General features: G+C 53.5%; 1 protein-coding gene across 5 annotated transcripts in view; it reads left to right on the top strand.

Annotated features, from left to right (window-relative positions):
- Positions 1-12,768, top strand: part of LOC121359764 (nitric oxide synthase 1 adaptor protein) — a 42,275-nt gene that overhangs the window by 21,943 nt on the left and 7,564 nt on the right. For 3 of the 5 annotated variants that reach the window (XM_041478945.1, XM_041478947.1, XM_041478949.1), the window contains exons 3-9: positions 6,916-7,008; positions 7,389-7,462; positions 8,041-8,149; positions 8,330-8,471; positions 9,687-9,826; positions 10,370-10,537; positions 12,412-12,577. In XM_041478945.1, coding sequence (XP_041334879.1) covers positions 6,916-7,008; positions 7,389-7,462; positions 8,041-8,149; positions 8,330-8,471; positions 9,687-9,826; positions 10,370-10,537; positions 12,412-12,577 — 892 coding nt within the window. The remainder of the gene's footprint in view (positions 1-6,915; positions 7,009-7,388; positions 7,463-8,040; positions 8,150-8,329; positions 8,472-9,686; positions 9,827-10,369; positions 10,538-12,411; positions 12,578-12,768) is intronic. The other 2 variants (XM_041478948.1, XM_041478950.1) reach the window with 1 other exon arrangement.

Raw genomic sequence — 12,768 nt, forward strand, 5'->3', positions numbered from 1 at the left:
TTAAACCTGAAGTTGGATGGGAAAATAGGCACTGACCTTGTCAGTGCAAACCAAAATCACATCTATTTCAGACAAACACATGTACCTCAGAGCTGCATTTCCCATATGTGCAAATGCAAATCCAAGGAACTGTGGAAGAGTTTTAAAAAGCATCAATAAGCCCAAGAGCAAGCATCCACTATTTCAGTATTCTTCCTCTCTTCCAAATTACCGTGGCCTTAAATTTAAGTCCAGCTCATGCTAAAACCACCAGCAGTGGGGTGTAGGCAAGAGGACAGGGGAAATTTAATCCTGAGGAATAGTTTAAACCCCAACTATCAGGATAGCAGATGTGTCCAGCATGTTTGGCCATGCCATGCTGGCAGTCTGCCAATGGAGTGGCTGAGAACCTTCATCCTGGCCCCAGATATCTCCATGTTTCCGTGCCCCACAATGGGACCCATCCCTGCTCCAAGTGTGAGTGCCACAGGCTGGTTTTGTCCTCAGATTTGGTGGCAGGAGCAGGGAGCCCAAGCAAAATGACCACACTGAGGAGATCCCCAAATTTCCCTGCTTTTCTCTTTTTTTTTTTTTTCTTTTGTCTTTTTGTATCCCAGCTCCTGGAGGATACAGGGTAGGTATAGGAGGGAGTAGGGAGGTGCTGCTGGCATCCCACGGCAAGTGCCCTGCTCGTGTGTGGAGCATGGGCACAGTCATGGCCAGATTTACAGATGCACAGAGGAGTTGGGGTGCAATGAGAGCCCACAGTGAAGGGCGTGGCAGTCCTCAGACACAGGCAGCAGCACAGCACTTTGGTAGGATGGCTCTTAGCAGTGTTTTAAAAATGGCTTCCAGTCCGTTCATTGCTGATCACATTAGTAGGCTAAGCAGGTATTTCAGTGTGCTCCCCTTCAGCAAGCCTGAGTCCCCTGAGGGCATAAAGTGCAGCCCAGAGCAGTGGACTGTCAGATACTGTGCAGCCTTGTTCAGAAATGCCTTTTGGATGAAGCTGTCTGCCCTCCTGGGAGGTGCCCTGCTTTCCAGCCATTTCATCCCCTCACACCAGCTGCTTCTTCCCCAGAAGGGCCGAGGAGCCGTGGGCCAGGGCAGGCTGGCAGGTGCCTTTCTGTTTTGGGGGCAGCAGGCTGCAGCAGCAGGGAGTGATGGATGCTGCATGGCTGGGGCCCCTGGCAGGACTCTGGCTGTCTGCTGCCCTACCTTTGTGACCCTGGGCTCTGGGGAGAGACCGTGCTGCCTCTGCTCCCTGCCCAGCTGGCTGCTGGACACCACACTATCACAGCTCGCATGGTTGCAACTCTTCTACCTGCGAGGCTGCTTCTGGCCAGGTTATATCTGTCTGCTACTTTTCAAATCCAAAGCTGTATCTAGAATCATTCCCTTCTCTCCAATGCTGTTTTCTTTCAGTTAACTGAAAGGCACACTTCTCCTCCATTTAACCAGAAGGAAAAAGGAAGACAAGAGGTGTCCTGACTGCAGTCTGCTCCCGGTGCTTTGGCAGGACCCCGGCGCCGAGCTCGGGGTGTTGGTTACCCCAAAAAGGGCTCGAGGGAAGCTGGTGCTGCCTTCCTGCTCCTCTTGCTTTCCCTGCCCAACCCCAGGGTGGCTTGGCACCCTGGCCAGGAAAAAATGGCCTTTTCCTTGAAGGGTTCCCATTCCTGCACAGCCCACAGGTGGCTTCTGAGTCATTCCAGGGCTGCTGCCGTTTCTTTGTGTGGTTCAGTAAAGCAAAATCCTCCTGCCCTGTACAGAGCTGTGTTTGCCATTCCTCCCAATTATGGCTGTCAGGATCCCAGCAAGGTTTCTCAGGCTTCCCTCCTGGGAAGCTCCTGGAGGTTTCTGAGGTTTGCTGTCATTCCCCATGTTTTCAGCAGCAGGAATTGTGAGGTATGTGCCTCCCCCAGCCGTTAATTCCTGGCGCCGAGGAGCCTGTGCCCATTGAACTCGATCCCGGCTGTCATTTTGTAATGAGTTAATTCTTCACCGAGAGCGCAGCGCCACTCCTCCCCCCGAGTGCTGGGGAAGCGGCGCTGCTCTGCCATTAGCCCGGGCTGACCCGGGGTTAAAATCTAACTCGGCAGGTACTTTATTCGGTATTTTATGAGCTGCTGTGCCAGCCAGCTGCAGCTGGGGAGCACGGCCCGGGCAGGGGAGCTCGGGGCTGAGGGTGCTCCCGGCAGGTCCTGCCCAGCCACCCCTCTGCGTTCGGCCTCAGGGGACCCAGCTCTGCTCACCGTCCCACGTCCTTTCTGCATAAACACACAGAAATACAGCTTTCTGGCAAAAATTACATCCTCTTCTGTGCTTTTTCTTATGGCAGATTTTCATCTCCTGCCTCCCATGCTAGCAGAGCAGCATTGAGTTTTGTCGGAATTGCTTTTTCCATGTTAATTGAATTCTCAAAACACTGCTCTTTCCCCAGTACAAGGTACAAGCTTGTAATGTTTTTCCTCTTTTTTCTTTTTGTTTTGTTTTGAGGAGGGGGATAGAGGGTGCATGGGAACAGGGGCAGCTCGATGCACTTAGAGCCACTTAATTTAAAAAATATTGGTGTTTTGTATTCTGCTGCCACAAAGTGACCACAAAACATTCCTGGTACCTTCCCTTACTTACAGACAGTGCTAGTGGGCAGACTTAAATTTTACCTGAGGCAGTTTAGATGGGCTGGAATGAAATGAGGACATTTTAATTCAGGTTAACATTTTTCAGATGCTTGTGAATGTGGGGGGATGATGGATCTAGAAAGACATCATCTCTCCTCCTCAATGCCTGATCTGCCTGACCTTGCCTGCAGTGTGTGGTTACAAGTTTTCTCACACTTCTGCTGTGTGGAAACAGCCTGATAGGGATGGGTAGCATCTTTCTAGGGATGCTGAGTTTTCCCTGCTTTTCACACATACCCATCGCTCTCGGATTCATACATAATTTTACTCCAAGCTGACAAGGTTACATGCACTCTCTATTAAGCAACATATGTTAACTCAGTTCTCCAGAAAGGGCAATTTTAATACTCTGCCAGTAGGAGTGCGTTGTGCAATGATGCATACACCAGCTGGCTTCTTTTCCTTCCAAAGTTATTTAAATACTGAACTCTGCACAAAAGACAGATGTTGAAAATAGCCTCCCAGTAACCCGAGGTCGATGGGAAGGCTCCTGTGCTCTGATGGAGTCGATGTTTCTCTTCCGTTTGAAAAGATGAATGTGGTTTTTTTTGTGGCCAGGGTAAAATTAAGGGATAATCTTTATTCACTTAGTTGGTTGGATTTTATGAGTGATCTTGTACTTCTTTTGCATTACTGAGACCACCTTTGATTTTCTTCTCAAATAGCTGCAGGGCTTTTTAACTGATGTATCTCAGATGTCCATTTTCAGTCTTTCCTCAAAAATTTTAATGCAGCTCTTAGAACTTCAGTGGGAGACCAACTGTGAAGCTGTGCAAGTCTGGGAACAGATTATTTTGTTGTTTCCTTTTCCATTTTCTGTGTATTTCCCTGAAATGAATTCTTCTCTTTCTTCTGGCATTGTCACATTGCTATAAACAAGAATTAATATAATTAACCCAAGCTTGTAGTATTATTACAGCTATATAGAGGTCCAGAAACACACCCAAGATGGGCAAAATGGCTGGGTTGAAAGCTAAGAAAGCTCTTTTGTTATGGCATTTAATTGGTTATAAGTAGTACAGTGAAATCCTGCATGGTGTGAAACCAGAGGGGATCATGGGAATGCTGTGCAAATCCTCTTTCCTTTCTTGATTTCAAGCTGGATAATTATTTCTGTATCAGTTCTTTATTGAGCCGTAGGCTAGGATTCAGCTCTCCAAGAGGGAGCCATGGGTGGCTGAGCTTATCACGTATGAAATGTGATTTTTCTCCTGGGGCAGTAACCAAATCCCAGTGCAGTGCCCAGCAAGTGTGGGGTGAATTGCTGCCACCCAGCTGCCTGCACCCAAATACATAGACGCTCCTACTGCACATCTTTGGGAATGCAGGATATACGCCCAGCAAGGATTGGGTGGCAGTGGAAACATGGGGGTTTCCTTTTCCTGTGGGTCAGCCAGTGCCTGCCTGTTTTGGGTGCAGCAGCAGTGGCTGTGCAGACCATCTGAGAGACCCTTTGATGGTATTTCCAACCCTGCCATCATCACCTCTGCTCTTCTCCCAGCAGCGAGAACAGCTAAATCCTAAGGCTTTGCAACCCTCTTAAGCTTTCTGTCTTTGTTTTGCAGCGGAAGGAGGAATGTTGACAAAGATGGGCAGGCACAGCAGATCTCTGTGCCTGGTCAGAGTAGTCGTCAAGAACAGCTCCCAGCCAGGGAGGTCCTGATCAGTAGTACAGAGATGTTCTTCCATGGCCCCGTTAAGTAAAGGGTTTTGGTTTCAACCCCTTGCAGTCTCTGTGGCTCAGATCTCACTCAGAGGAACTGCACAAAGCTGACACTACCTTAGACCAAATTAGGAAGCCCCTCAAAATCGGCAATGGCATCTCCTGGCCAGTGGGACCCAGCGTGCTTTTCGTGCACAGCCCCGGGATGTGAGAAGCAGCTGGGCTGAACTGCTGTCCTGTTGAATGCTCCTCCTGGCTGATTTGTTACTAAATCACGGTTAGTGCTGCATGGGAGCCCCAGGGGCCGGGTTCATTAGCGTTCTGCTGGCGGGAGCTGCCCTGCGGAGCGCGGGGAGCTGGTCCCGGAGAGCCACGGGCTCGCTGGGCTGATTGCTCTAATGAGCCTGGATGGGCAGCAGCTCTCTGAGCACATGGCTCAGGCTTGCAAAGGAGCTTGGCTCTGCAGTCGGTGTCAGGATGAAGGCCTGGATTTGTGGAAGAGCTTAAAAAATCTGTCTGCTCGGTCCTTCTCAGAATTTGACTTCTTTGCTTCCAATGGGTTTTGCTGGAGTTTTGCAGTGACTCGGGCACTAGGGGGCTTTGGCTTCAGCGTGGCACAGGCTCAGCAGCTCTTCCCACAGCTCTCCCCAGTGCCAGGCTCAGGGCGAGCCTGGGCAGAATCCCTTGCCTGCAGCTAGGCTCTCCAATGAGCTCTGCATGATTCTGTCCCTGAAATGTGCCAGAACTGCGTAGCATCTTTGCTGAAACCTCCTGGCCTGTCTGCATTGCTGTCCTCGGGCTGTTGCTCACTCAAAAAACATACTAAAAATAGTCTGTCTTACCCTGAGATATTTTTCTTTCTTCCAAGCCCACATCAGTTGCACTTGGGGTAGTCCAGAGTAGAAACCCCACAGCACCAGGAGTTCCAAAATGCAAGTGGATGTGTATAGTCAATGATTGTTAGAACCAATAAATCAGGCATCAGCAGCCAAGGTGCCATGCAGTCATCCTGGATGCTGCAGAGAGCTTCCAGATCAGCCTGCAGCTCCTGGAAAATCACATGCAGAGCCTCAAAAAGGACTGGGATAATTACTGCAAGGTAGTCAGGCCAAAGCTCACCTTTTCAGGGCTAAATCAAGACATTTCATTAGTCTTAGGTACCAGGCACTGGTCTAGTGTCCTGACAAGACATAAAGAAGAGGGTCTTGAATGCAGTTTCATCTCTTCTGGTAATGATGGGGACGGCACTTGGAAGCCTACACCGGGGGGTTCTTTGGTGAGACCCTTCTCCATGAGGAATAAGCCATGCAAGCAGCATATGGGGATGTGCTGGGGGCTTTGAGGCTGACCAAAGCCACGGTGGGAGCCTGACCTCTGCTTTCTCCAGCCCATCACCGTGGCTTCAGCCCCAGTGTGGGTGGCCTTGCCTGGTCAGTGCTCAGGGGAGGGCAGAGCTGCATTCCCCACACTGTTTCCCAAGCCTTCTGAATCTCCCATCCCCTCCAGCCACTTTAAATGGTTTTGAGGAATTGCGCTTTCAGGTCTTTTATCATTTGATCACAGGTCAGGGCCAGCAGCTTTTCCTGCCTGCTGGCTCTGGCTGCCAGAGCTGATGCATCACGCGGTGCTGGAAATGTCACAGCGAGGCTGGCGCAGGCCGCAGGCAGGGCACCGCTCCCTCTGCAGAGACACTGCCGAAATGGTGAGAGGATAAATCAAATCCTCTGCCTCAGGCAGGCAAGGAGCAGGATGCAGGGCTTTTTCTGGGCACAGAGGGTCTGTCCCCATGGTTGTGCACAGCTCCCTGCAAGTGGGACCAGCATATCAGGTGCCTGATGTGGCAAACCAGTCATGGGACTCCTCAAAAGTCCCACAGCAGGATCAGCCCAAGTGGCTTATTTAGCCTACTCCTCTGCCAGCTTTCTCCCCACTTGTAACACTCTAAATGCCAGGGTGGGTGGATTTGGGAGAATCTCATTCTCTCCCCGGGCCAGAGGAGAGCTCTGTGTTTAGTCACTGATCTTTGGAAGTTCCTGTTGGGATTTTTTCCTGTCCAGTGACTTCTAATTGAGGTGGGTCATTGCATTATCCCATCTCCCCTGGAGGGTTTACAGAATCCTCAGCAATCATCTTCAGTCTTATACTGAGCCCAAAAATACCCAGCTCAAAATGGCATTTCACTTTCCAGAGCTCAGCAATGGCCACAAGCCAGCGGGGCAAGCGCAGCCAGGCTGGGGATCCTTGGGGGCATGGTGGTCCCTCTCTGGGGAGGCACAGCCCTTCAGAGGAGCAGACCAAGTGCCTTTGAAATACAAGCTAACATTCTCAGCAGCATCCTGAGCTGGGTAAAGCATTATCCACATCCAGGAACTGGATTGCTTTGGTGTGTGTTCCTCCAGATGCTGGGCACAGGGACACTGCAGGGCAAAAAGACCCCTTGTCCTGTCCTAGCATGGATGTACAGGTTGATGTGGGATCAGGAGAATCTGTCCCTGTCCCTCTTGCCCCTTCCTACTGCAGCCTCTTCATCCCTCCCTGGGGCTGTCCTGGCACAGGAAAGCTAATTCAGGTGTTTTCTGCCATCTCCCGCAGTATGAGTTTAAAGCCAAGAATATCAAGAAGAAGAAAGTGAATCTCATCGTGTCGGTGGACGGCGTGAAGGTCATTCTGAAGAAGAAGAAGAAGGTAGGCAGCACTGGTCCCTGGGGCAGCAGTGCCTCAGCAGCTGGACCCCTCCCCTCATGGTGCAGGGACCTTGCAGCATCCTTGAAGTTCTGGGAAACTCTGGTGGGCTGGGAAAGGGAGGCATGGGCTGGGGTCAGCCTTGTGTGAATCATGTTCCTGCAGGGTGGCTGAGCCAGTCCTGGTGGGTGCAGAAGGAGCTCAGGGGGCCCTGTGGGAGGTGATGTGGGATGTGGCTGGTCCCCAACAGGACCTGACCCTTGGCAAAGGGTTGCAGGGGAGCAGTAGCAGAGCTGTGACAAGAGCTTCCCAAGTATGTCCCTGGACTGTCTCTTTGCCCTGTCCTTGTTCTCAAGGACAGCATCTGACGTACTCATTTTCAGCTTCTTTCATTGCAGAAAAAAGAATGGGCCTGGGACGAGACCAAAATGCTCGTCATGCATGATCCCATCTACAGGTAAGGCTGTTGGGTGAGGGACAGAGGCTTGCGTGGCTCTGCCGTGCCCCTTACCCACACCACACCAGCACCGTGCTGGGCACTGGAGAGGGCAGCTCATGGAGCTTCCTGAAGCCTCCAGCTCTCCTCCTCCATCTTCTTCCCAAAAGCCAAGAGCAGGGGTTGTCTGTCCCAGGGAGGCCAAACTGGAGTGAGAGAGGCCCCCAGCCATGTTGGAGAGGGGGTGGCAGGCACCTGGGCAAGGCATCCAGCTCTGTGAGCAGGCCAGGAGTGGGGTTTGCTCTTCTCCATCCCTGGAGGGCTCCTGGGCCGCTGATGCTGTCCCTTGGGGCTGAGCAGAGAAGTCCTGTGCTGCCTTTGCAAAATGTTTGCTGCTGTTGAATCAGCAGGCAAATTTTCCCAGCTGAGGTAAAACCACTGCCAAAAAATTTCTAATGGGCTTTAGCAGTGATGTGCTGCAGAGGTTGGGCATCTGCAGCACCCCGTGCCATGGGAAGCATTGGTTGTGGCCTTGGCAGTCTCCTGGGCATGTGGGTAATGTGTATGCTTATATCCTCCCTTCCATTCTGTCCTTGCAGGATATTCTACGTATCTCATGACTCCCAGGACCTAAAGATCTTCAGCTACATTGCCAGGGATGGGTCTAGCAATGTCTTCAGGTGCAATGTCTTCAAGTCCAAGAAGAAGGTAAAGATTCCAGGATGCACATCTCATCCTGGTGTACTCGGGGTGGAGCAGCTGGGGCAGGACCCCATGGATCTGAGATCCAGTGGCAGCACAGAGACCCCTGAGAGCTGTTCCAGCCTGGGGGGTCAGCATGCAGAGGCAGCTCAGCTGAAATTCCATGTCCCCTCCTCTCGCCGGCAGAGCCAAGCCATGCGCATCGTGCGGACGGTGGGGCAGGCGTTCGAGGTGTGCCACAAGCTGAGCCTGCAGCACACCCAGCAAAACGCCGACGGCCAGGAGGACGCAGACAGTGAGAGGAACGGAGATGACCTGGACGTTCCAGGTATTCCACAGAGCTGGAGGTGTGGGGGTGGCATGGGGCCCCCAAAGCCTGGCAGATGTAGTTCACAGAGGCACTGTCTTCCCATACTGCCCCTTGATGGCTGACACCTCTGGGCAATGGATTTGCACAGCAATCTGGCCTGCTGTGCTCCAGGCTCAAGCTGGGATCTTGCCCAGCAAGGAACCTTCTCTAGGTGTTAGCCGTGATCCTCTCAGACATCCCCCTTGCTGAGAGCCCATTAGCAGTGCCCAGGGCTCTGCTCTGTGCTTGGCTGCACACACTGCAAACATTCCCTCGCTGTTTCCGCACAAGGGGCCCCAAGCACATACCTTCCTCCTGTCCTCTCTGCAATTCCCAGAATGGACATAGCCGTGTTTGTGCTCTCCTATCAAGCTGTCAGGACTGCAGGCAGGCTGCGGACCCAGCTCCTGCTCAGCCCTGTGGGTAGAGGGGGCAGGGATGCCTGGCTGGGGGGGCTCCTGGTCCAGCCCCATCATCCTGAGCTGTGCAGGGTCGCAGGGAGCAGCCTTGCTCCTTGGCACCGGTGCCTGTGCTGGAGGGGAGGCAGAAGTTCTATGAGAGGTTAGTCAAACTCTTCCAGTGCCAGGTGGGACACTGGCAGGTCCTGCTGCCTCTCTGTGTGTGGATTCCCTGCACTGCCCCGCTCTGTCCCCCCCTGCCATGCTGTGGGCTGGATCCCCCACATCCCAACAAGGGCAGCCTGGGCTGGGCTGCGGTTTCCTGCTTGCCTCTGTAACCAGGGTTGTCCTGATGACCTAATCATTGGGCTGCCCTGGACCGGTCATTGTTTGGTTTTCCTCCACACAATGTCCCGGCCACAATATGCAGCTCCCTGGGGAATTCAGAGCATCTGTTTTTTGTTTTTCTTTCCCCTAATCTCTTGTTTACCTTTCTTCAGCTTTATCTGTGTTTTCTGTTCTTGGTGGCCCGTTTGTCCCACATCAGGGCTTTTGGCTGCCCTTCCCCAGGTTTGGTGTGCTGGGGCTGGGTGTGTTTTTAGCTGCAAGCCTCCTCCCGAGCAGCAGCAGGAAGAGCAGCCGTGTCTCTCTGTACCTGCTTCCCGCCAGGGCTGGAGGGTGGGTGGCGGGAGGGCGGTGGGGACCCACGGTGGGCATCGCTGCCCACGCCCCGGGTGAGCCGTGGTGAGCTGCAGGGGCAGGCAGGCCGTGCCCTGCCCTGACCCTGCTCCCGCAGCCTGTCGCCTCTCCGGCGTGGAGAGAGCGGCCGCCTCCGCCGAGGAGACCGACATCGACGCCGTGGAGCTGCCGCTGCCCGGAGCCGACATCCTGGACTTCAGCCGTGGCGTCACTGACCTCGATGCTGTGGGCAAGGAGGTGGGTGCCACACCGAGCCCAGGGTCCTTGCCTTCCGCTCTCAGGGGGTGGCACGGCCCCAGCCCCACCACTCTGCGTCCCGAGGGCCCCGGGGTCAGGAGGGATTGTGCAGCATTCCTCAGCTCCTGGATCAAAGCCATCTGCCGCTGAAGGGCTGCCCTTTGGCTGGGGCCCAGGGGAGAGCACTGTGCCGAGGCTCAGCTATGTGCAGCCACACGGAAAGGGTTTGGGGCAGAGCTGATAGGGACTTTTTCCACCAAAACCACAAAAATAAAAGACTTTTTTGATACAGTGGAAATTCCCATGGGAAGCATCAGCCTTTTCGGGAATTTTCTACAAAAGTATGTGGGTTGTTGTTGAAACTGAAAAAGTATTGTTTTCAAAGGTTGGAAGCACCCTTAGAAAAGTGTACATTAGCTGTGAATGCAGCTTCTTCTTTTCTGGGTATTTAGCGTGGCTGCTCTGTGCCAAAGCTCATGTGTGCCCAGTGGCTTTCTGAGGTGAGTGCCAGGGCATCACATCTTCAACACTGGTGTTTTGCAGAGCTGCCTCCATCCTGAAGATATCCTGACAGCATCACCCAAGATGCTGCTGCCCTCATCTGCCCAGCTGCCTGACCTGGGAACACCTCTCTCTGCCCACCACCAGATGCAGCTTCTCCAGCAACTCCTGCAGCAGCAGCAGCAGCAGACACAAGTGGCAGTGGCACAGGTTCTCCCCTCCATTCTTTTCCAGTGGCAGTGGCAGGGCTGGGCACACTACTGAGCCCCTTGGTGCTGCTGAAGTCTCCTGCCTGGAAGCAGCATTGAAGGCAGGCAGCTCCAAGGGGAGGGAGGTCCATGAGGTGCTTGCCACCAGGTGTCTGGGGCCTTTGACCCCTGTCTGCTCGCCAGTGCCCTGCCCCAGTGACTGGTGTGCCTGGACTGTGCTGCTGGCAGCTCATTCTCCATGCAGCTATTTCTCATTGAAGCAGCTCTGGCTGCTTTATCCAACTCATTACCTGAGCTTTACTTGTTCTCTGAGCCTGCACGGAGCTAGCTGCAATTCATCAACTTTTTTCATGGTCCCAGGCAATGGGCTCCAGCAGCCTTTCTGTGCTGTCCCATAGCTTTGCTCCTCTTGCATCAGTAAATCAGTATTTGTTGATCAGTTCTGGCTGAGCTGCTGCCTCCAGAACCCACATTCCTTTTGGGGTCACAGACTGCCAAGTTGCTTTCCCCTCTGGAAGAGGGATCTGCATTATTGGGGAATCCTTTGTGTCTGTCCAAGTATAGTGTTGCTCACAATCCAAAAGGCTCCATGGTGCCTGCTTAAAGTGTGAAGTATTGCACCCCTTGCTCTTGGTCTGGCTTCGTGGAAAGTTGTAAATCCCAGTCCTTTGCCTGGTCTCCTGTCATTCCCAGGCTCGCTGTGCTTTAGCTCAGCTCTGCCAAAGACACTGCTGTGCCACCTTGCTGACCACATTTGGGCAGCAGCTGCCTGCTGGCACAGCTGGCACTGCCTCCTGGTACCCACCTGTGGGGACAGGTGGCCCGCAGCTGGGCAGCTTCAGGGGCCCTGCAGCAGCAGCTCACAGCTTGGCAGGTACAGAGAGCTTCCTCTTCTTCCTCAAGGTCACTTTCTGGGCCACAGTAAAATAGCCTTTTGTGTTTGGTGGGGATATTTTTGTTTTCGGGTTATTTTTGGTTTGGAATTTTTTTTTTTGAGGGTTTTTTTTGTTTGTTTGGTTTTTTTTTTGTTTAGTTGTAAATCTGTGCTTTCCTGGTTCCAGTCCTTGCTGGAGCAGTTGTAGGAGCTGTGGGTGTGTGCCAGGAAGAGGTGCTGAGCCAAAATGGCCCCCAGTTCACTGCTGTTCCTTTGTGCAGTGTACGTTTCTGGTGTCCTTCCTGCTCAAACGCAGATCAGAAAGCTGCCCTGGGCAGGAGCTCTTGGCTGTCTGCCCTCGGGGACATGGTTCTGGGGACACAGATGTTTGCACTGAGGTAGTTGTGCTGAATTCAGTGGTGGTCTTGCCTGTGGGCTCCCCACAGGCATTGCTTCCCAGAGCCAGGCTGAGCAGTCAGCTCGCACCTGAGAGCCGGCCCCCGTCAGCATCAGCCTGCCTTCTGTGGTGCTCCAGCCCCTCCTTGTGACAGAGGCCACTGGCTGGGGCCTGTTTCTGGGGAAGCTGCTCAAAAAGACAGCTTTTCTAGGGCCAGCTCCACTGCACGGCTGTGCCCTCGCACACCCATAGCACCATCCAGTCGGTCGAGCATGTCTCCTTTGCTGCATCTATCTGGCTCCTCCTGGGCTGCCCTTTCCATGCACATCTGCAGCTCACGTGCACCACTGACAGTTCAGCCAGTGCTGCCCTCCTGGCCTTGAGCTTTTCCATCAGGGAGGCCAGGGGACAATGTGCTGAGTCCTGGTGTGACACCACCCACACGCTCCCCATCACATCTGCAGTACCCGCAGGGAATGGCTGCTTCATTACATCATGGGTTGGGATGCTGGTGAGCCCTGGGAGATGGGCAGGGATGGCCAAAGTTGAAGCCCTCAACCCTCGAGCAGCATCTACCCGTGCTCACCCGCTGTATCCTGTCCAGGTCCACCTGCTGAAGGACCAGCTGGCAGCAGAAGCAGCAGCACGGCTGGAGGCCCAGGCTCGTGTGCACCAGCTCCTGCTTCAGAACAAGGACTTGCTGCAGCACATCTCACTCCTGGTCAAACAGGTGCAGGAGCTGGAGCTGAAGCTGGCGGGGAACACAACTAGTAAGCGCTGCCGCCCATTCCTCTCCCCTCGCAGCTAGGCAGTGCTGTGGGGGACATGCATGCAGGTGTTTTTCTTGGGTTTTTTGTGCATTTCCAGTTACTTTGTTCAGAGGGATATTTGTGCCCTTCTGGCCTGGCTTGTGTGTGTGCAGCAGGGTGCTTGCATGCAGTGTGGGAAGGGGCTTGGGGAG

Source organism: Pyrgilauda ruficollis, unplaced genomic scaffold (genome assembly GCF_017590135.1).
Source record: "Pyrgilauda ruficollis isolate IOZ18807 unplaced genomic scaffold, ASM1759013v1 scaffold47, whole genome shotgun sequence".
Classification (NCBI taxonomy): Eukaryota; Metazoa; Chordata; class Aves; order Passeriformes; family Passeridae; genus Pyrgilauda; species Pyrgilauda ruficollis.